We start from the raw sequence: 23,716 nt of genomic DNA, 5'->3' as shown, positions 1-23,716 counted from the left end.
TTGAAACCAACACAATAATGCAAGCTGCATAAACTCTTTTCTTACCCCTGTTGTCTGTTGGTCTACCCAATTTCCAGAAACTGGAAACTTTAATAGATCAACAACAGGTTTTCAATGCTAAAGGAGCCACCAAACATTGAAATGAGTACATGAAATCAAACTGCGTGAACTATTTCTTGCTTGTCGTCCAAAGACGTTGGTCCATCCAGTTTCCATAAACAGGTAACCTTATGGACCAACGAGCAGGTTTTCCAGTTTAATGATGCCAAAGGAGACACCAAGCTTTGAAATGAGCTCACACCAACCTGGAACACATTAAATTATGCATTCAAGCTGCGTGAACTATTTTCTCACTTGTCGTCCAGGCCGTTGGTCCACCTAGTTTCCAGAAATAGGAAACCTTATGGACCAACAAGCAGGTTTTCTTTTAATTGATGCCAATGGAGACACTAAACTTTGAAAAATGAGCTGTGACACCAGCCTGGAACACATTATTCAAGCTGCGCGACTATTTTCTTACTTGCCGTCCAGGTCGTTGGTCCACCTAGTTTCCAGAAACAGCCTCCTATGGACCAACAAGCAGGTTTTCCTGATGCCAACGAACCCCTGCAAGCTTTGAAATGAGCTGCCCACCTAGAACACTTTATGCAAGCTGGGTGAATTCTTTTACCAGTCGTCCAGGCAGTTGGTCCATGCACCTAATTTTAATAGGCCCCTTAGGACCAATGAGCAGGTTTTAATGATGCCTGGAGCAATCAAGCAAGTGTAACATGCAACACTGTTTGCTGTAGATCCTGTGAACAGAAGTTTGCAATGAAACGGATATAAAGAAACTGGCAAACTGTAGGGCAACCCAGACATGCATTAAAAATTAAAATATGCATGCAGCCTTCCATATCCTTTTGCTTCAAGACATAGTACATGCTGCAGGGGGGTACTTTATATAACCATATTTTTCTGTGCTCTATTATCTATGATATAACTAGTCTACTATATATCTCTAGCTACAGGGTTTTGCAGAATCTTTGCAATATCCCAAAAAAGCGTTTTGCGTTGAGCGTTCCTTATAAGGTTATCTGTGGTCAACCATAAAGTTGTAGATCTTAGTCAGCATGTCAACAATGCACTATTCTACAAACAGTTGATGGATCAACTTGAAGATTCTCAGCAACACTTTGATAAGACAGTCCAAGCAGCTCTGTCTGATGCACTATTCTCCATCTAATAATACCGCTTTTTACAAGAAAAAGCCATTTTGTTTTTGAATTTTACTTCCTAAGCAGACTTGGCATTTCACCACAATGTGTTTATGACACCACAATGTGTAAAGATTAAATATCCATATAAGGAACGCTCTACACCCTCTATTTCAAAGATTCTGCAAAACCCTGTAGCTGTGTGTGGTGGTATCAGCTTGCAATTGTTGTGTGAGCCCCACCCACCATGCAAGCTCTCAAGCCTCTATGACGTAATCTACCGTTGGTCCATTTATCAGAGTCCATTGCCACAATCTGGAAAGTGTAATAACTCCTTTGTCTTGAAGGTTGGATTTCAATATTTCACGACCATGATTTTCCTTTAATTCTACCACAGGTGCAATTTGACCGTTGTGACGGCATTTTTCAATGTGTGGGTGTTGCTAAATTTTCATACTGCGCATGCTCAGTTCAACTTCTCAAAGAGACTACCAATAATGTGTTCAGAAAAGCAAAGCATTTACAGACAAAATAGTATCAATAAAACTTTATGTATAAAAATCAATTTTGGTTAGTTCAACTCGTATTCTTTACAATGAATCTACAAATGTCTGTAGCAGTGTCTCCTCTTCTCAGTCCTATGGCAATTTCCACCAAGGCCCTGAAGGTAGCTCTGGAAGGATTCACACTTTGCCACACTCCCAATGCATGAGCCACTCCAGCTTGATTGCCATAACGACGTGTGACATCAGTTACATCACCAAGGTCGGCTGGGGTGAGGTTGAGTCGATTCAGCAGGTTAGGAGTTGTGGCTGAATGCAAAGAAAAAAGCTAAGATAATGATAGTCTATATCAAGCACTAAAAATGACACACATGCAGCCAGGCTAATAAATAAAAAAATACGCAAATACTGAAAATAGTTACTTGTGATGATATCAGCCAAATTGATGAGCTTCACTGTGGGCTTTTTGAGAGCGCCTGACAGGAAACTCCATGTTACATCTTGCGTACTCAGGAGCTCAGCCAACATTTCACGCAAGCACGCCACATTATCGCCACGATGCTTGCTATCGATATTGGTGAGAACAGGATAAGTTAGACCTAGAGCCAATCCCAGATTGAACCAGTGAGGGCTGGCACTTGCATGTGCAGTGTGTAGCTTCTCGTAGACATGTTGCAGATCGTCAATTGTCAAAGCCTGTACAAAAGCAACAATCAACAGGGTTTCATTTGGTGAGAGTTGCCCCTTGTAAATACCTTCCAGAGGAAATTCAAAGGGAATATATACAATTGAGGGGTTCCAGTGAACAATATGCTCAATCCCCTTACCAAATGTAAAAATGATAATTATGTAAGTACGTACAGTATATGAATTAGAGTACTGCCTACCTTGTGCACGCTCAGCAGGTGTGGAAATTTCTCCGCGATTAGAATGATGTCACTCTCAGGGATTTCTTGATCTAGTTGTTGGTCCCTCACTCCAGTCTTCTTACACACATCTTCCATTACTGTAACAGAGGACAATTCGAAAAGATAGATTAAATCGTTATTATTAGACCAAGGAAAAAAATTAAACTTTCAAACTCGAAACTTGTTGACCAATTGACATTTTCTTACTGGTATGTTGATCACTCGTTGTATTGACCACATGTTCCATTGCAGGGTCTGAGGAGGGAAAATTTATAAAACAAAAAAACGCAAAACAAAGCTTACTAGAAGTATTTCGCTGATCATGATCATGTACTTCCGTCTTCAAGCACACATCTTCCATTACAGAATTACCTGAGGAAAAGCAGACACAGCAGTTACGCTCTTGTAGTACGTTTGACAATTACCATACAAGGCTGTTGATCACTCGTTCTTTAAATTATTTGATACACATTTTACTAAACTATAACAAATAATCTGCTAATCAAGTAACTATGTACTAGCTAGCTAAGTTCCAAAACTAATAGAACTGCAAATGTTTACATATACTGTTACGTAATTACCGGGGTATTGCAGCTGATCACTCGTTCTTTCAGTGACATCTCTCGTAACAGAGGATGGTTCACCTAACATAGAGAAACATAAATGTCAATATTACTGAACACTATATAATTATTATACTCACCTGAACCTTCGCTATTGTCCAGCCAGATTCTATGTTCGTCACTGAGCTTCCCATACACACGTGCCTCCTGGGAGCATATCCAATAGTCCTTCTGTTCGCTCAGATCAGCAAGGTGCAATTTGCTTCCAGTGCTCTTCTTGCATGGGCAAAAGATGCCAGTCTCGGGTGTGTCGTTGTTGTAATGCAACGCTTGACAGGACAATTTAATGCTGCTTAAAATTTCGTTGCGAATCGTAGTGCATATTTCATTGCGTAAAGGAAAAGGGACGTCAATGTACACTTCGATATACGAGAAGGAGTCGATCAGAGCCACGGTATACGGGTGCTTGGGAATTCTTAGCTGGATACAATTTTTAGCAAAACAGATTGGTTTCCCTGAGGGGAGTAAAACTTTCCAGTCCAACCTCTTGATCACGTCCACAACTAGACAGCAAAATACTCCAGAGCGAATACACCCACTACGAAAGTAGATAGCGAAGGGTGATATTGTGAAGGAGGAACGAATCTTGTCTAGCTCAGCAGGTTGGATCGATGTGAGTAGAGATGGCATGAAGAACTTGGCTTGGTGGGTAGTGGACTCCACTAGTGGAATGGGAGCAATCACGAGAAGCTCTTTCATGATCAACAGCATATCTTCTGGAGAAAAGATGCCTTCAACGTAATGCTTCGTGAAGAATCGAAGGAACCCTAAAGTGATTATGCCCTCATCTCGAAATCTCTTCCATTCGGCCTTGGTCATTCCTGTGCTTAGAGTAGAGCGTGACTTGACTTCAGCATTCCTCAGGAAGATGGCGTGCTGTGAGAGCTCGGTGATCTTGTCTAGTGGAATCTGGGCATCCACAAACACTGTGTTGGGGAGAATGGAGGGATAGTAGTGCGCTATACACACGTTATCAAAGAATACCAGAGCAGCTTCAAGATCTTTGAGCAAATAACCAAATCGAGTGGCTAATTGGAGACATTCTTGCTTGCTCAGTACACCTCGCTCGAGAGTGGCAGATAAACTCTGGAGAAGTGAATCCAAGAAGGACCACCAGATGGGCATTTTGACTTGTAGCGGAATAGAGTCCTCAACAGCAATTCTAATCCTATTGGCAGTGGCCAGTGAATCGTCATCTCGGCTGATTGTGCTGAGACCAAAAATAAGATTGTTCAATCCAGGATCATTGTACACCAATAGCTTCTTGATATCGGGTGGCAGCATGTCGAGAATCTCTTCATTCCTCTTGATAAGTGTATCCGAGCTCTCCTCCAGTTGATCCAAGAATGTTCCCACAAAGATCATACTTGGCTTCTTGTCTTGTGAGGTATGGGACTCAATCGATCGAATCAGACTCTGAAGTGTCTCCCCGAGGGTCATGTGAGATGCATGAGGACTACCAACAAGCTGCCCATCCTTGTAGTACTCGTCAGAAGGGAAACTGGAGAGTTCGTCAATCAAACGCAGGACTATCAACGCCACCGAAATGTGCTTGATGAAGAGAGGGCTGACATCGTGGAATTGCGGCTGGCCGCCGCAGTCGGTAACATACACCCAGTTGGAATCAAACAGTTCTCCTTCTTGCTGGTCACTGCTCGACAGTTGGTCAGTTCCCTGTGTGGCTGGCAGCTCTTCTGCCACACCACTCACTACACTCGCTATCACTTCATCAATGGCTTTGTCCAACATTCTTGCAGAGCCAGAAAGTTCATCGGAATCGTTCGTCGATGGGCTCAATTTGGAACCAGAAGTTGGCTTGGTTGTGGTCATTCTCTTGGGAATCCTTAATGCCATCATCATTTTCTTCAAGCCATTGGCAATCCGTGATGCCATGGAGCGATCAGTGATTTTTCGAACTAGGTGATCGGTGCTTTCTTTTGGTAACTTGGCAATGATTTCAGCTAGTAGATTGAGCATCTTTGGCTGAGATATCTCTTCCCAGCCTCTTCCAGTTGTCTTGAATTTCGTGTTGGACACGGGTCGAATGCGTACTGGCTTTTCCATACAAGGAGTGCTGTCTCGCTGTAGTGGAGGGGGCTTGTCAGTTAGCAGGTGCTTGAGGTTGGTCTTCCCTGTTCCCGCAGGTCCAAACACAAGCATGTTGACAATGTTGACCGAGACGTGTCCGTGCTTCATCGCCTCATCAAACAACCGCTTTGCTGATAGCTTCGATTCTAATGTGTATATGTGGTGTATGTAATGTTAACAACCACCACATGTACAGTAGAGGGATATACGAACAATGTACATTGGGCTGGGAAAACATGTGAATATATAGAATTGCCAAAGCAACAAGAAAGCTCTTCTGTGTTATTTAATTACACCATTGCATAGCCTCAAGGCATAAATTGGTAAGGGGTCATCGTGATATAAAACACATAATAATATATAATCATCGCACTCGATCGTCACTCGGGCTTCTGCCTGTATGTCATAAAATGCATGTTTGCAAGGATAATACCGATAACGCGATTAGAACACGATGGGCATCAGCTATATATGTTCAGTCCTACAGTATATTACTACAATGTTCAATAAACAGTGTCCATGTAGAGTAGCAAAAGGAATGATGCTTAGTTTAGTATGCCTAAACTGTACTACGTACATGTTAAAAAAGTCAGTTGCCTAGCCAATAAAGTGTCAGTGGAAAGGCAACTGGACTACTAGCCTCGTTCCCAGGCCGATCTGTCTCCAATTTAATTGAACGCTAGGTAGACTCCTAGGCCGATCCGTCTCCAATTGAACGCTATATAGGCCTAGGCATGGTATTGATTGTATTTGGGCGTGGTTGGAATTCGCTCAAACGAGCGAATTCCTAAGCGATTAAGGATTTCGATGGAGCAATAGCTTATAAATGCCCTGTACGAAACAAGAAGCCTTACTCTCTTGAAGGAATAGGCCCTCAAGCTCCTGTCTGAGGGTGTTTGTGTGGTTCCCAACAGGGTATGGCATATCTCTTTGCTACCAGTTGTTATCATTTTTGATGGACTACAAGCTTGGTAGGACCAGCGCTCCCCTTGTCCATCAAAATCCAGAACTGAAGTATCCATAGTCGAGTCACAGGTAGCTAGCTAGCTAGCTTGCTAATAGTATTTAATCGCTTAGGAATTTGCTCGTTTGAGCGAATTCCAACCATGCCAAGATACAATCAATACCAGGCCTAGGAGTCTACCTATATAGGGTTAGGGTTAGGGTTAAATCATTGAAAGTTGGTATTAATAAAGCCTAGATTGTCCAATAAACCATATCCATGCCACCACAGTGTGTAGAGTAGTAACAGGAACAATGCTCTAGTACACTGTAGTGTGCACAATCAGGGGCAGTTGCCTAGCAACACAACAAATGTGATAGGCGAACGAAAAGGTTGTGGGTGGAGCCAACGCTTTTGCAATACATGATTATATAAAGTATGAGGACCTCACAACAGCTGTAGGTACAGTCTACTAATAACACACTACATGTAAGTTGCTACAGGTACGAGTGATTGCAACTATGAGCATCAACACTCACTGTACTATAAAGTTCCTTGCTCCCCTCACCTTCCTTTCTCCGCCTCTCCTCTCCTTCTCCTCGTATCCTAGCAATCTCATTCTCACACATATGTATGTTCCCCTCACATCGTTGTATGCCTGAGACACACTTCTTGATCTCCCCCTCCACCTCCTCCAGCTCTCCCTGCAGTTGTCTCCGGTCCTGGTCAGTGATGTCACCAGACAGTCTCTGTTGGAGGGCAGCTCTTCTCTGGGGGAGTAAAGAATTTATATACGACTGAAGAAAAATTCCACCAAATAGAACATGCAGCTGATACAAATGTACAAATTATCAAAATATAAAAATCAGCAACCACCAACCTAAATAAATTTGGCGAGCATATCATATTATCATATTTACCCGCTATACGGTATAACCTCACACAGACAAACAGTAAAAGTGGACTTACAAATCATACCTAAAAAAAGGTAGACAAAAAGCAACCATTCATCATACAATGGACAGTACATGTACACACATTGTCGTTCTGCTAGACTACGTGTACCACTCTTACCACGAGAGTAGTAAGTGCAACTGTCAACACTCACCGTCTCATGACGCTTCAGTTTACTCTCCTCCTCAGCCTTATCCTGGACAAGGTTAACAAGACAAGAGTGGGTTAGACTGTGTGTTTGTGGTCACACATTATGAGTTGTCTATAGGAGCAACCAGTATAGCTACTAGAGTCAGGTAAGGATATGAGACTATTACAAACTGAATGCACATGAGGTGTACGGTATGTTTGCCAACATTGTTTAACTCACTCTCTATCGTTCCAGATATTCAGTAACCATGGAAATGTAGGGAGAGAGAAAGGAATATAATCACAAACCTGTACACTATGAATGCCAATACACATGTACTCATGCAACTCAAACATTACTGACACAAGTACAGTCACAAGTCAGTGCAGTGTCCCGCTCACCTTCTGTTTAGTCCAATGAGACACCAGCGTAAGACACACATGGAAACAGAGAGAGGGGGATGATGGTAGGAGCAGTGAGTGCATTCATACATGTCTGCATACTGTAACTTACATACTGTTGTTCCAGTAATCATTAGCAGTAGTCACATTAACAAGCAGTAGGACACGGACATGTAGAGAAATGAACATGTTCAAATACACGAATGCATTCACACATGTATACATCAATTATTGCAAGTACACGTCTGTATAGACTGGCGGCGACAGCCCCTCGCGTGCGTAGCGCGAGGGACTGGCAAACTGCCTATCAGTCACTCGTCTCAGCTGCAACGAGCATTGCAGCCTATCAGATTGCTCAACGTAATATTAGCCCTGTAATTGTAACCGCACTTACACTTCAGGGGATTCAGTGCATTCCATAGTAGCTGAATCTCGTAGCAAAATTTAACCACATTATCTATAACGATATTCATGTTTAGTAGTGTCATACGATCTATTACACTTCCGCTGAGACAAGTGACTGACAGGCAGTTTGCCAGTCGCTCTATCGCCGCCAGTCTAACGTCTGTGCAGCATGAAACTTTCAGTACGTACTAATCCTAAATAAAGTCACGCAAGTTATTCTTTCTGCCTTCATGCAGTAGTACATGTATACAAGTCAGCCTAGTATGCCATTATATGTACATGCAATAAACTCACGCTCTGTTGTTGAGTAACAGTCCACAGAGGGCACATGTGAGGAGAGAGGGATATGAACACTGGTATTACACACACTGGCTAGTACACACACAGGTACTCAGTACTACATGTAGCAATAGCAGATAATGGAAGGGTTAGTGGGTGGGTCAGTGGAAGGGACGGTAAACAGTACAACAAGCATCTTACATGTACAACTTTGATACGTATGATTTTGTTTGTCGTACAATACAACACCTGCACTTCATGAGACACACACACAATCACAACATACCTTAAACCAATTCTGAGACACATCAAATGGTACATGTGAGGGAGAGATTTAATCTTAACACATATACAAGACATCAGATCAGTTGAACGCTGGTGTGTATGGGACTGACTACACACAGCAACAAGTGGCTAGACCTGGCATAGAAAAGCTAAGAAATAAAAAAGTTGGGGAAATATTGAGAAATAGGCAACAAGTTTTAGGTTCAGTAGGCACTTAATTGGTTGGGGAATTTACATAAACACAAATTTACATGTACACAATGTACACAATGGTGGTATTTGAACTTGTGCCCGTAAAATGAGATTACGAATTGAACAAGTTTAAAGCCATGGTCTACCCTATACGAGGGAGAGGGTCAGCTCTAGAGGACAAGGGACACACGCTAATGATGCTAGGTAACCAGTACATCCGGCTGAACCATTTTAGTGTGTGGACATTGAGTACTCGTAAGAAGCTCACCTCCTACAGTAGTCCAAATCAGTGTGTGGTCCAACATAGGAATGAGTGTGTGCATGGGAAGAGACAAACACGATAATGTACGTACCAACTAATGAACTTAGGTGTATATTCTACGAATATTAAAACTACAACCTAATAAGTTGTGTGGGCCTCGGTTAATACCAAGTTGGCAATATAGAAAGAGACAAAGATAATTTACGAGTTCTACATCCGTACACATTGCAGCTGAACCATTTTAGTGTGTGGACATTGAGTACTCGTAAGAAGCTCACCTCCTACAGTAGTCCAAATCAGTGTGTGGTCCAACATAGGAATGAGTGTGTGCATGGGAAGAGGCAAACACGATAATGTACGTACCAACTAATGAACTTAGGTGTATATTCTACGAATATTAAAACTACAACCTAATAAGTTGTGTGGGCCTCGGTTAATACAAAGTTGGCAATATGGAAAGAGACAAAGATAATTTACGAGTTCCTAGTAACCATTAAAATGAGTGTGCACGTGGAAACACAACTTACATACTGTTGATCCAGAGAGGGAGAGTCCACAGGGCAAACAGTGGGAAGATAGTAAATGAATGATTACGAGGTTGAATGTGATCATACTAAATATTTCCCTATATAACATTATGGCACTGCACACACACAAGAGTAATAATGGGGAAGTAGAAACATCACAGAATATGCAACAGACACTAAATACTCTGACAACACACACCAACTTACAAGCTGTTGTTTCAGAGGGTCAGTCAAAGGTGAGGTGGAGATGCATGAAATGGAAAGAAGAGAACATTAGTGCAGTGATACAGTACACTGGTGATTGCATGACACAGGAGAGAGGAAACAATGTGGACAGCCAAACATGCAGACTGAAACACTTGATTAACCATGCATACTTTCAGGTACTACTACGAGTAGCCTCGATCCCAGGCCGCACTTCCCACTTCACTTAGGGAAGTGGGCCTGGTATCGACTGCTTGCGCATGCGCTAATATTCCCCCGGTATCTGGGGGCTTTGGATAACATCGTATATGCTCAGTAAAACTGTGACATCACAAGGAACGAAAGTGGATTGAAGGAAGTAGATAGAAAGTTCGATTGAGTTGCTAGCCCATCTGATAGCATTCTCTAATAGCTACCCTTAGCCTGCTATGTTAACAAAAGACTCACAGCCTGCAACAGTGTGGATGACGATCGTCTGAACGGAGTGAAGGCTGACAAGAGCCTATATGGACAGGCCACGCCCATTTAACACTATATTTGGTGAAAGTCTACTATATTACTGCTACTAATTGTATCAAAAGAAAATAGCTGTACAACAAACCTACATAGCTCTGTCTCTAGCTAGCTAGCTATATAGCTCTGTGTATGACTTTTAGGATATTTTCTCTGATGAATCCAGTATTATAGGAAATTTTACGGGGAAAAATATCCAATAATTTGGTGCATGCGCAAGCAGTCGATAGCAGGCCTTCTTTTCTATGAAGGCCGGTGAAGGAGGCTATACTACGAGTAGATCTACTTGTCTCAATTAAGGAATAGTATCACATTCAGTTATACGTATGTGCTCTTCTTTACACTGTCTACCTCCTAACAACAAGTGCTCAGAGCACAAGCATGTCAGCTTGGTAGAATGTGATTGCACACAACGTACCTCAATCAGCCACTGTTGTCCATCCAGAGAGAGTGGTACATGTGGAGAGAACAACAACATGAGATAAAACACCTCACACTGACAGGGTAGAGTATAGGCACTATACTGTGATGAATGAATGATGCCAAGTGTGTTTATGGGTGGTCAACAAGTACATCTAGGCACTAGGAGAATGCACTGATCATTGAGTATCTATCTATCATGTGAATATCATACCCTATCCCCATCAGTGAGCCCATCCTCCATCAACTGTGGGGAACTAGCAGCATTCAGTGTTGTAGATTCAGCCATTTCAAGAGAAGGTCTGGAAGGCCCTTATATTTCTTTGTGGGTGGCTAGAGGCATGAGGGGGAGGGGCAACACCCACACATTGTTCAATAAAGAAAGGGTTCAAAGGACACATAATTATTGTTCCAAATAGAGCACAGAACATATAAAGCAAAGCAATTACGTATCAGAAGAAGAAGCACTGAAGAAAGAAGAGCTCAGGAACAATGGCCCACCTGACACTAATTGCCAGAGCCAGTGATGGACTACCTCTGTCCACATCCATTGTCAATGAAGAGGTAGAGGAGCTACAGTAGATAATACAGTACAGTCTGCATTGGTCCCATCAGGACACTGTACTGTATGCAGCTCAGTGACATGAATAGTTGTCAAGTCATGATTCTGTAGACATATAAAGAGAACCTTGCTAGAATAATACGTGTGTAGTGTGTGCTATCTTTAACAGCTTGAATTAACTGAATTGTTGCATTCTCCCTCTGCAGTCTGGCCGGGATTATGCTGAATACCAACCCAAGGCCAAGCAGATATTCCGCAAGCTGTCGTCAGTCAGCCCCCCTCGATGCTCAATTGAGTGTGACCCGGGTCGTATGGTGTTCCAGTAAGCACTCTCCTGTGAATGTCATTATTGCCTCGTGGTGTGTATGATGATTGGTGCTCTGTCATGGTATAAACTGATGCAATGGATGGCCTTTTGTTTGTGAGCATTTGCTTAACTGTACCATACACATTGTAAGTGGTGTGTGTTATACATAGGTCCCTCTATAGTGATTGTCTAACAAGGAACTACCAGTGTACATGTAGTCTAAGAATAGTTGGAACTTGGTTGGTGATATTATACTCCAGTTTAATGGTGGATGAGGGGCGATGACTTTGAGCTAGAAGCACACACACTAACATGGACCCCCCACACAGCTACATCCTTGAGGAGGGGATATGCTACCTCCCCCTGTGTGACCCCACCTATCCTGCCAAGCTGGCCTTTAACTACCTCGAGAATCTACACAAAGACTTCAGTAAGCAACATGGCAACGATGTACACAAGGCCAGTCGACCGTACCATTTCATTGAGTTTGGTACGTATTTATATCTGCCATCCATATTTTGTAGACTAGGTAATGTTTTCTAAGTACTGGATTGTGATTTACAATAGTGAGCTCCCTAGCTGAGACTGTCCTGACTTGTAGTTGTTGTAATTGCATTGTCCCAGTCTAAGGAGGTCTTTATTCCCCTCTGCAGGTGGTTCACCCACTTCTACGTGTGGGGGGTGGTGTGGAACTACTCTGTATTCCTCTACTATACCAGCCACTGTCTACTGCACACACGACTACCGCTATTGGGCCTTGCAATCAAGACCGTCATTGGGAACTTTGTGTCATCCAAATGCAACTATTTCTCTCAAGCTCATTTGGAAGTGTGGCTGGTTCTACTCCTCATTTGCCTGCAAGTGTCTCGTAGATTGTTTGAGTGTTTGTTTGTGAGTGTGTTCTCTGATAGCAAGATGGCACCAGCTCATTACATACTCGGAGTCTACTTCTACACCGCTTTGAGACCAACAGCACTGCTGCATTTGAATTCAGGTACAGTAATATTCAGTCTAGTACACTAATACTTGATCAAGGTATGTACAAGTACTACTGTGTAATTGTTGACTTGTTATGCCTCGGTGCGCATGCGCAAGCGAGGTATACGGTAGTGTGTTTGTGTGTCTGTGTGTCTGTGTGTCTGTGTGTGTGTGTGTGTGTGTGTAGACCGCTACAGTGCTCAAGGATGAATCAAGTGCAAGTAAGAGTTTCTATAGGCTTCTAGTCATGTTTACTTGGATTTTAATTCGTGGATTTGCAAAATAATGCTTCGTTCTCGAGTTATGCCTAGTTTTGCTTACTTGGAATGCTATTGCAGCCTTTTCAGAAGAGTCCGTAGCAAAACTTGTTCAGCGAGTGTTACTACTCTACTTAGTAGTTAGCTCTGCACTAGAACGCTAGCTATTGGTAGCTGCAAGAGTGAGCAGAGAGCTGCAAGGCTCTGCTGACTTGCAGCCATTAATTTTAGACTTGAATTTTTGGCATCGATCGTTTTTAACAACAATCATGGTCGATCATTACCCACTATTCGGTTGATTGCATGCAGCAAAATTCATCATAATCAATGTGTATATAATAAAAGCTAGCTATTAGTAGTTTTATGTTATGTAGCTTTGGCACCTCCACCGAGGCATCAGCACCTGCGGTGCTTTCATTAATTCTTGTTTAGGAGTCTCTATTTGAATTTCAACCTTGATCAATGTTTCATTGCAGACTCACCCCTTGCTGGCCTGATTGTAGCCACTCTGTTGTTCCTCTGGGCCTACACACATCAGTACCGATGTCACGTCACCCTTGCACAACTCAGAGCAGTCAAGAACAAGTTTGAGGACTATCCAAACAACAAACAAATTTTTATTTCCATTTGTTTATTAGTTGCTAATATGCTATGTACATGCAGTACTGTATGGTATCATTCATATTCTCCAATCAATAATCTATCAAATTAATGATCGAAAAAATTAATTTTGAATTTGCAGTGAATAATAATTGACGCTTCTTATGCTATTATTTGTACATGCAGTACATGGTACATTGAATTAGTATGACATCATTTATTGTTCAATCAATAAACCTTCAAATGATCGAAAAAATTAATGTTGAATTTGGACAATAATTCAGTAATTTGCTAGCTATACAGTTTTGTTGTCCACTTTTCTCCTAGTGAGTGTTCTGGTTTCGTCTATTCGTGCCTTGTGTATCTGGAAGGAGGGCGTGACCCGCTGCCCACACGAGCACTGATCACCTGACCACAGTTGAATGACCCCAGACGAGCCGAGCACTTGAGACACAATCTGCCGCATGTGTGTGTGTGTGTGTGTGTGTGTGTGTGTGTGTGTGTATGAAGAATGTACAGTAAAGTCTACGAGCTATACAGTTGAATTCTAGAAAATAACGCAAGGCTATATAGTCTTTGTTAAATTGGATATTGACTAATCATAAAACTTGTACATGTATCTAAGCACAACACTGGAAAGGTAATTCTGAGAGCTCTTGAATGCATCAATTAGTTTGAAATTGGACAATCAGAACACAAATTACGGGCTTTCAAGATACGTATCTATTTTTAGCTAATGCACAAGTAGCAGCCTCACCTTCCCCTCCACTTTGCCCAGTAGAGAGCTTTCCATCCACTGTACTGGCTCGATGAACCATGAACTACACACATCATGAGTGGGCCCCTGCTCGTTATAATCCACCGCTGATTGAGTGGGTGGAGTTTGCCCTTGCTTTGTCTCTTATACCATTTGACAGCAGCCTCTCCTTTACCCACCTCGTGAGGGAGGACACTCTCGTCAGTGAACAGGAGACGCCTATGTGTGTGTGTGTGTGGGGGGGGGGTTAGTGATGGAGGTATACAAGTTTGGAAACCATCTCCAGACAAATACAGTAGCTACTTAATTCATGGTAATTCATGGTGTGTGGCGTGTGTGTGTGGGTGTGGTGTGTGTGTGTGGGGGTGAGGGGGTGTATAATTATAAACAACTACAACTGTGCTGACTAGACAGGATTATTGGCTACTACTGTACATGGTGTCTAGTGTGTGTTTCAGTGAACCTTTAGTGAAGCTTCAGCGACTGGTTTGTTCTTTGCTGCCTTCCCAGAAGAGTCTGGTCCGCTAGTGGTGACAGTGACAGTGCTCATATTCACCAGGTCTGTGTTCTTCACCAGTAACTACACACAGAGAGAACATCACATGACACACTCACACAGCCAGGCTACCATAACCTCATTCAAAAGAAGGTACTCTCTATAAAAGAGCTGCCTTACCCCCCCCCCCCCCCCCCTACGATGTGCAGCTGTACTTAAAAAATGCTAATAATTATTATGTTCTGAAGTAGCATGGCTGCTTCACTGTATATGTATTGTACCCACTCACTGCCTCTTGGACGACTCTATTGAGGGTGGTGTTAGCGCTAGCGAGGGAGAGGGGGAAGAGGTGGGCCTCAGTCGTGAACACAAAGTCATCCATGTTCAGGGGACTGTCCCCCTCAACAGCAAACAACAAGAACAGATACTTGAACGTCTCAGCCAGTACAAAGGAGTCCATTCTATACAGTATCGAAGATTGCCAATGAAATGATATCGTACTACTAGAATATTAAACCCTTTGTGAATGAGTTCTGGCAAGGATTGTGATGCCATACAAGTACCGATTATTATACGTTTTTGAGAGATCTACATGGGAACTAAATTCTAACTATTAGTATAATAATGGTTCCCCTGACTTACCTGTCCTCGTGAGCGTTGGTCCTGAGGTCCTTGATGGCAGCAAAGCCACACCTCACTCTGGCGTACTTGTTCAAGTTGTTCACCACTGATCGACCCACGTCCAGGTAGTATGGATCTCCAGTCACCTGCAGTAATAACACAACATAATCGTTCATTAACTACTTAGCCATCAAAATAATACAGAGAGTAGAGTAGAGCAGTAGCATCACAAGCTTTGGTCGATTACAGTACTTACAGAAATATTCCAATTACTGACATGATGCTTTGAGATGAGATGAGCATGAGATGCTTTCTTCGAAACAACAGAAAGTGATATATATTAGTTATTGCCCAGCCAGAGTGCAACATGCCATATAAATTGCACTGGAGCAATATAATGCCCGAGGGCCGCAGGCCCCGACGGCATTATGTCATCCAGTGCAATATATGGTATGTTGCACGAGGGCGCCTGCAATAACTAACTTGTTGCCCAATGACGTTAAACTCGTCTGACTGGTCATATAAATCGTAATAAAAGACATGTGTTTTGAAGGAATTTAGTGTATTCATTAGTTTTGCTGAATTCCATAGTAAATTTGTAGGTTTTCTTCCCACTAGTAGTTATAAAAGTAGTAGCCTATAAAAGGAGTTATTGGGTGGGATGGTGGGACATAAGTCCCAAATGGATATCTCTTAAGGTTACGGTAAACAGTTTGCTCGTGAATGTTCATGATTTTCTTATAATGATTTTTGTGAAACTATAAATGCCATAAGAGAAGTTTGAAGCACATACATGATAAATATATCGGTGTATCAATCTGTATGACAAGTATCAATCTTCAAAACATCTTCCAGTGGAAGCTCTGAGCGATCATCAAGTTACTAGAAACAACACAAAACTAGTAGTCATTTTAAACTTCCAAAAACACTTCTAGCTCTGTGTTCTTGGTCTTATATGATGCTTCTTACCATTCTGGAGGGCGGGTCGAAGCGTTTTTTTCTTTCCAGGCCAACAAACTCTCACAAAATAATAATATGTAGACTAACTCCACTTAAAATGGCGGCCAGAGCCAAGGAAAACAGCCTCTTGTGAGCTTTCAGTAGCCTTTTTTCGAAATATCTCTTCGACCCGCCCTGCATAATTATAGTGAAGCTACAGTAGACTGTACCTAAGCTTTATAGTAAAAATGTCTATTCGAGCCATGAAATGACTACTGCGTTTCAGCTGGACTTCCAGCTCATTCTAGCTGGAAAAGATCACTAGATCTAGCTCATGAATAATTAATGAGCAAACGGTTGACCGTAACCTTAAAGAAATCTACTGCATTTACACACAGTGCAAGTGCATTATGCCATTTCAAAGGGCGTATGAAGAGAAGAGGGCATGCAACTCGCAATGTAAACTGCGTATGCGTCAAAAAACTGATGAGTCAGCAGGATATACTATATTTAGCCAACCGCCCCAATAGTGGGTGTGAACACTGTTATACTAGAAATTTACCGCAAAATTAATTTAGAAGAGCTTTATAGAATTGATCAATGGCTACTTCTAGTCTAGCATTGGTCCTTCTCTTCCGCTTGTTGACCTTTGTGGCTAACTCTACCCAACAGTACAGTGCTGGCTGGCTTGGTGACTATTATGGAGTAAAGTGCACGTGCAATCTATTTTTAGTGCACACACCCCTCCCATTTGATCTGCCCACTCACTGGGCAACAAATACATGTACAGCTAATGCATAGAGTAAACACACACCCCCACCCCCCCCCCACACACACACACACCCCCACCCCCCCACACACACACACCCACCCCCACCCACCCCACACACACACACCCACCCCCAAATTAAAATTAACTGCAACTCTCTCCCCCCCCCCTCAATTTATCAGCTGCCATAACTCGAATTCCGTGGATCCAATTTCAACGATAATGTTATTTTCTGAAAGCTTAGAAACACACCTTTCAAATAGCATCATCAAATTTCTTATTTGAACGATAAAAGTATTTGCCAATTTGGCGATACCATGAATAATAATAGCCCATGGTCCAAGGCCGAAAAATGACAAATTATGGCCCCGACGAAATTTTGAATTCAAATACATCATTTGAAAGGAAATTTTATAAGCTTTCCGAAAATCACCAAATTTTGGAGATTCGATCAACGGCACTAAAGTTAATAGCTGTTGAAATTAACTGCAACTCTCTCCTCCCCCCTCAATCTTTTCAGCTGCCATAACTTGAATTCCGTGGACCCCCACCCACCCCACACACACACACCCACCCCCATCCCCCCACACACAAACACCCACACACCCCACACACTCGGTGTACCTTGTAGAGGAAGTAAGTGCTCTCAATGAACTCAGGCCTGAGAGGGTGGTTTCCCCAGTGGACCCTGAAGTCATGAGTGAATGCCTCGGGTAGGAAGTTGTGTCTCTCCATCACATGATAAAGCATGTCGTGAATGTGTATAGCTGTGTCTACGTCACCCCACAGAACCTGGAGATAGATACAACAAACCCCATCATTTTAAACATGAAGGTTAGGTAAGTACAGTATATACAAAAATGTATACTGCATACTACAATAGACGGACGGCCTCTAAGAAGTACTTTTCTATGTCAAACCGTTCTAGAGAGGTTCAGAGATATTAAGGCAAAACAGAAAACGACGGCACGAAAAACAATTGTTGATCTCAGTCTACTATCTTGTGGTACCTTTATCAAAGAGCTACAAATAAATTGGACACAAGTTACGGCCCCTAAAAGGGAGCTAGTGGTTTCTCTTAGTCAGTGCATGTGTGTGTGTGTGTGTGTACCTGTAGACCAGGCCAGAACGCCAGAAGTGAGTCCATGAAAGATCTAGTCATTCGATGAGGTGAATTCATGCTCACCTCCACTAGCATGGGCCCATTCGTGATGTATCTCTTGATGGCATCATAATGCTGTAGGGGAGGGGGTAAAGAAAGAAAATGAAGTTGCTGACCTTGCATGAACATATTAAAGCTCTGTACTGTATACACAGTTTCCGTTAACTCCTTTACCTCACAATTTTAACTCTAACAGTATAAGAACAAAGTGTTTCAATAACCCCTCGCTCACCTTCCCAAACCTCTGCAGATACTTCCTGTCCCCCAACAGGATGTAAGACTTGAGACAGTACTCGTAGTATGAGTCAATCCCCGCCCCCACACCGCTATCCACTCTCGTCCACTCAGCACTGTGTACGTTGATGACTGAGCCAACCAGATTGTGCCCTCGGCGTCTACTACGCCAGATTGCCTCCATTGCTTGGTGGGCTTTCACCTCAAACTGAGGATCACCTGATGGGAGAGAGAGAGAGCTTGACCATTACACAATGTATCTATCAAATGTAACCAACAATCTAAGCCTAGACAACTCTTACAGCTACAAAATGCATTTGGTAATGTACACACACACAACGCACGCACACGCACACACACACACACACACACACACACACACATACTGCACCTGTTAGTCTACTGAGGGCAGCAAACTCAAGAATCATGGACCCAGCACATGCCGTGCACGTTGTCTTCTCCATGTTCGGGTAGCCCATACCGTGGCGAAGGTTGATCTGAGGAGAGGCACAATATAATACAGCACATGTAACGGTTGTATTATCTACCAGTTTCTATTTTAGTACAGAATGGACTGTATTTTCTGTTGGCAAGTTTGCACAGTACCGGGGGTACAGTGGATTGCAGTGCACTTGCAACAGAGATTTGCCTATAATAAAGCACTTTCTACATATGTACAGGTTGTATTATCCACATGACATACTGTACACTTAGGACTAAGACCAGTTTCAAATTTGGTATAAAATGTTGAACTGTATTTTCTGTTGGCTATTTTTCAGAGTACAGAGCAGTCACCTTTGGATAGGGGAGACCTGTGGTGGTGTTGAAAGCAGGCAGTAATCTGTTCCCCACTTCCACTGCCATTCTGAGCAGCCCTGCATCATACCAAGCCAACTGATGGTAGCCCTTCTCTTTGAGAGCCAGGGCAGCAAAGTGACCTCCCAGTAAACCACCTAGCACACGTATGTTGGTCTCAAACACAGAGACCACCAAGTCACTGTCGAAGCTAATGTCTGTCATGACTTTTTGTACAGCCGAGGAAAACTCATCAACCGAACCAATTACCTGAGGGGACAAACACATGTACATTGGTGGAGGGGGAGATTGCTCCTGCCCCTTTAATAATAATAGGCTACCATGTACAGTACAGTTAGAGTACAGCTTCCTCTCCTATAGTGTATTGTACTGATTCAGATATAGGGGAAGGAAGTCAAGGTAAGAGAGGAGCCTCTGGTGGAAGCATCTATATTAACTATTTAATACAGGAAACCATCTCCAGACAAATACAGTAGCTACTTAATTCACGGTAATGGCTTCTAAAATAAGTTACATAGCTTCTCCTCCGATAGGGCCTCAGGGGATGTGGTTGCCCTGACCACCCACACACTATAATGTATATACTTGACTCACAGCCAGAGTGTCCAGTGTGTCTATGAGGGTGAGGGAGAACCTGCCCAGGGTAAAGTCAATGTCCCCTCGTCCTTGCTCCACCCCCCGGACACGCCCCTTACACGTCAGTGGCATCAACTCATCAGCAAGATATGCAAAGTCCTGTCAGCAGCGTAAATCAGAGTCATGTGATTAGATAGACATGTCATGTGATAGGCTCACCATGTATGAACGGTAGGCATGATTGAACATCTCCAGAACCTTGTCCCTGGAAACCAAATAAAATCATACAAACCAAAATTCCTCCCACACAATAAAGGCTGAGGTAGGTACACAATAAGGCCAGTATGGGAACCTCTAGACTACTACTAGGACTAGGGTAATGTGTACACACACACACTTACTTGTAGTGTTTCTTTTCAGTGGGGCCCATTGATAGTGCGCCATTGTGATGAGTGAGTAGTAGGGAGCACACAATCACCACCCCCCACACGTACAATACCATTGTCACTATCTGTACAATGGTTCTACTTTAGACTAGCTCTATGTGCTGCACTGTGAATGAAATTAGCGTGAGGATGCGTGCTGAGGACGAGGCCAGCGTACAGCTCCCCCTTTGTGGGGGGGATGTCGTCCATGTACCTATGCAGGGAGGGATACATCTTTAAACAGTTGATGGATTTTACTCAATCTTTGATGACACCAATAGGACTACACAGCCCCACCCCCTCACCTTGCCTCCCCGGACGCCTGCTGTAGAGCGGAGAGATGCATCAATGGTCGCCCCACACTATCCTCTGGCAGCTGCTTGTCTGACACACTCTGAAACCCTTGACTACTCTGCACTGGGGGTCTCTCAAAGAACCTGGGGGGTATAGTACAACCAGGTGGACGAGTAATATCACAGTTGAAAGGACCAGCCTATACACAGAGAGTAGAAATAGGGTAGAAACAGAGCTCTAAATTGCCTTAGGTGATCTACACAGACGTGGAAACAGTGTGTTCGTATTGGTTTCCCCGAAACAACCACGTCTATTAAAACCGTAATAAATATTCCTGGTAATGATGAGGCTAACGGTAACCTAGCAACAATACACACCATGGACCACTGACCTTGTGGCACTAATGAGATTCTGTGGCAGGGGCTCACTCCTCAAACGAGAGAGGACGGTGAGATAGAACTTGTAGAAGAAGGATGTGACAAGAGAGCGCCTATAGTCCGGCATGCCCCCAGGTACATCAGGGGAGAGGGGCAGGTCCTCCAGGAGTAGTGGACACACCCCCTCCAGTGTAGACTCACACCATGGCCTGGTGATTAATGAATGAAATAGTTTAACGCAATATTATACTAAAAACACATTACTGTACTGTTGTATGTGTGTACTCACTTTCCAATGAGATAAGCCTGCGTCTTCTTGGCCACTGTAGTTATGTAACTCATCCCTCCGTAACTAAGGCAACAGTCTTGGACCGTCCAATCGGAATCACCCGCTGGTGGTGCTAAGACGACTCTAAGACCAGCGTTGATGATGGCAATGTCATCCTCTCTCCTCCAGCACAAACTCATACTGCAAGGAAAAAATGGGGGATAGTGACAAACTCAGTACATGGTAGTGATTCGTGCATGCATGTCAGACCTCCCCTGCCCTTCACTACCATGACCTCCCCTGCCCTTCACTACCATGACCTCCCCTGCCCTTCACTACCATGACCTCCCCTGCCCTTCACTACCATGACCTACCCTGCCCTTCACTACCATGACCTACCCTGCCCTTCACTACCATGACCTACCCTGCCCTTCACTACCATGACCTCCCCTGCCCTTCACTACCATGACCTCCCCTGCCCTTCACTACCATGACCTCCCTGCCCTTCACTACCATGACCTACCCTGCCCTTCACTACCATGACCTCCCCTGCCCTTCACTACCATGACCTCCCCTGCCCTTCACTACCATGACCTACCCTGCCCTTCACTACCATGACCTCCCCTGCCCTTCACTACCATGACCTCCCCTACCCTTCACTACCATGACCTACCTCTTTGGTGAAGGGGATGAGGATTGATAGTAGTATTTCCCCCGGCTTAATGGATGTCTTCTTGTAGCCAGTGAAGAAGCTGGGGTCCATCACTATCACCCCGGTTACTGTCTGTAGAGATCAGAGGAGATCTTTGCTAGTGCAATAGGTTAGTTTAGAAAGGGTTTTCTATATACCTATACGTATAACAAGAAAATTTGGCAGGTATGATATCTGGCGAATGAGCCATTTAAACCAACTTAGCGGTTTTTTAATTTAACATCCGTGGCAATACAGCAATGACATTGTGTCCACAGGAAAACTTTAATTTGGCGGTCTTCGGTTCAAATTTCCCAAATTTTGGTAACATCACTACCTTTGGTTGCTATGGTTAGCTTCACTCCGGCCGCTAACAGAGTTGGATTGAGGTCTGAGATTGGGCTAGCGTTGCAGATATTTCCCCCAATACCCTGAGGGGACACAGTTACAGGATACAGAGTACCTTAGAGCCGGTTATTTTCTTACGTAGGAAATGTTCGTTTTTCGAGCATTAATACAAAAATTATAAACTGCAAAATTATTATGTGCAATAGGTTCTACGTCACTATTCTCAGCTGTACAAATATTTAGAATCCGAAATATGTAATTGGGTAGTTCATACGAAAATGTTCACCAACGAATATTACCCGCTATACGATATTAGGGAGGGGTACTGACCGACACATTCCTGATCTGTTGTCCTGCAAACCACCGCAGCATCTCCAGGAGAGCAGAGAATGTCCTCGTTTTGTTCTCTGTATAATATAATCTAAACACACCATTGGAAAGGTAATTCTGATCAGTTTTGAAATTGGACAATCTGAACACAAATTACGTTAGCACAGATAGAATGCATGTGTGCGGACGTTAGCATTAATTAGTAGAACGTCACAAAAATGCCACTTCATATAATCAAACCTGGTAGAGACTCCACTAGATGCTTGAGCTGTTCCTCCAGTCGGGTGAGTGTCACAGATGCTCCCACTGTCAGTCCCTCGTCAGTGATCGCCATCTTGTTGAGCTCAGGCACTTGAGAGCAGCTGATGAGAGTATCGTAGAAGGCCCCCTTAAATTTTACCTCCACGCCTGTGTGTATGTGTAGGGCAGTGGGTATGCGGCAGAAACAGGAGAATACACACAAACACAACATGAGCTACTGCATATCAAATCATTGTCATTACTGTAGTCTGTAGCAAGTATATAAAGTATACAGTAGGAATCAAATATCGCATAGTAAGAACGTTATTATAATACGCTTGCTAATACAGTACCTCACAGTCTCCTTGACAACCACTCACCTATCTCCGTGTTTCCAATGACCAACTTGCTCTGAGGGAACCTTGCTCTCAACACCAGCAACTGGTCCAGGGTCAAAGGTCGATACCATGACACCCTCGGCCCCTTGATAGCCAATGAGATGAGAGGCTCCGTCCTGAGTGCTGGGGGAAAGGTGGGTTCCTGGGTGGGGTCAAGGGGTCGGAATTTGGAGGCATCAAAGAGGACAGAAGGACCTTTGATAGTCTTAATTCCATCAGAGCTTTTGACGTCCATACAGCATTTGGTAGCACCGCCACAGCAGCCAGTCTGTGGGGGGCATTGTGTGTGTGGGGTCAGTATGTGGGGGGTATGGTGTGTAGGGGGGGTCACAGGTGAAGCTCACCTGTGAGAAGGTTTTGAATCCCTCTAGGATGGGCCTGTACCCAGTACACCTGCACAGATTGCCTGAGGGGACACACACACACACACTAGATATA

General features: G+C 43.4%; 4 protein-coding genes across 15 annotated transcripts in view; 1 reads left to right on the top strand and 3 right to left on the bottom strand.

Moving 5' to 3' along the window:
* Positions 1-1,672: 1,672 nt before the first annotated feature.
* On the bottom strand, positions 1,673-11,179 carry LOC135342168 (uncharacterized). Of its 5 annotated transcripts, none has more exons than XM_064538838.1 (14): positions 11,048-11,179; positions 9,697-10,843; positions 9,176-9,450; positions 8,717-8,728; positions 7,586-8,448; positions 7,370-7,411; positions 6,830-7,031; positions 3,311-5,464; positions 3,189-3,251; positions 2,911-2,979; positions 2,815-2,862; positions 2,587-2,705; positions 2,122-2,395; positions 1,673-2,008 (listed from the first exon to the last, which is right to left on the bottom strand). In XM_064538838.1, the coding sequence occupies exons 7-14, from the start codon at positions 6,888-6,890 to the stop codon at positions 1,773-1,775; spliced, it is 3,024 nt and encodes a 1,007-aa protein (XP_064394908.1). In that variant the 5' UTR covers positions 6,891-7,031; positions 7,370-7,411; positions 7,586-8,448; positions 8,717-8,728; positions 9,176-9,450; positions 9,697-10,843; positions 11,048-11,179; the 3' UTR covers positions 1,673-1,772. The 5 variants fall into 5 exon arrangements, with proteins under 5 accessions (XP_064394908.1, XP_064394907.1, XP_064394906.1 ...); XM_064538837.1 differs by having other exon boundaries at positions 9,176-9,699; positions 9,904-10,843; XM_064538836.1 differs by having other exon boundaries at positions 9,176-10,843.
* Positions 11,180-11,256: 77 nt separating this feature from the next.
* On the top strand, positions 11,257-13,773 carry LOC135342220 (vesicle-trafficking protein SEC22b-like). The gene is made up of 5 exons (XM_064538917.1): positions 11,257-11,397; positions 11,602-11,717; positions 12,032-12,192; positions 12,356-12,696; positions 13,414-13,773. Exons 1-4 carry the CDS (start codon positions 11,326-11,328, stop codon positions 12,595-12,597), a joined length of 591 nt encoding a protein of 196 aa, XP_064394987.1. The 5' UTR covers positions 11,257-11,325; the 3' UTR covers positions 12,598-12,696; positions 13,414-13,773.
* LOC135342188 (ER degradation-enhancing alpha-mannosidase-like protein 3) lies at positions 13,740-20,542 on the bottom strand. Its single transcript, XM_064538870.1, has 13 exons — positions 20,309-20,542; positions 20,127-20,172; positions 19,926-20,066; positions 19,311-19,580; positions 18,907-19,012; positions 18,514-18,734; positions 18,231-18,356; positions 17,744-17,911; positions 15,433-15,557; positions 15,080-15,251; positions 14,758-14,874; positions 14,295-14,513; positions 13,740-13,994 (listed from the first exon to the last, which is right to left on the bottom strand). Exons 1-12 carry the CDS (start codon positions 20,407-20,409, stop codon positions 14,496-14,498), a joined length of 1,611 nt encoding a protein of 536 aa, XP_064394940.1. The 5' UTR covers positions 20,410-20,542; the 3' UTR covers positions 13,740-13,994; positions 14,295-14,495.
* Positions 20,543-21,306: 764 nt separating this feature from the next.
* The window catches only part of LOC135342201 (xanthine dehydrogenase/oxidase-like), a 28,724-nt gene continuing 26,314 nt past the window's right edge, over positions 21,307-23,716 (bottom strand). Inside the window, exons 4-10 of one of the 8 annotated variants that reach the window (XM_064538886.1) lie at positions 23,623-23,684; positions 23,261-23,546; positions 22,881-23,048; positions 22,641-22,717; positions 22,300-22,393; positions 21,945-22,055; positions 21,335-21,472 (exon numbers count right to left, since the gene is read on the bottom strand). In XM_064538886.1, coding sequence (XP_064394956.1) covers positions 21,991-22,055; positions 22,300-22,393; positions 22,641-22,717; positions 22,881-23,048; positions 23,261-23,546; positions 23,623-23,684 — 752 coding nt within the window. In that variant the 3' untranslated portion in view covers positions 21,335-21,472; positions 21,945-21,990. Of the gene's footprint in view, positions 21,473-21,798; positions 22,056-22,299; positions 22,394-22,640; positions 22,739-22,880; positions 23,049-23,260; positions 23,547-23,622; positions 23,685-23,716 lie in introns of those variants that run through there. The other 7 variants (XM_064538887.1, XR_010396784.1, XM_064538892.1 and 4 more) reach the window with 7 other exon arrangements.

This window comes from Halichondria panicea, chromosome 10, assembly GCF_963675165.1.
Source record: "Halichondria panicea chromosome 10, odHalPani1.1, whole genome shotgun sequence".
NCBI lineage: Eukaryota > Metazoa > Porifera > Demospongiae > Suberitida > Halichondriidae > Halichondria > Halichondria panicea.
The sequence above is the reverse complement of the archived record's forward strand: the minus strand, read 5'-3'. Positions and strand labels throughout refer to the sequence as shown.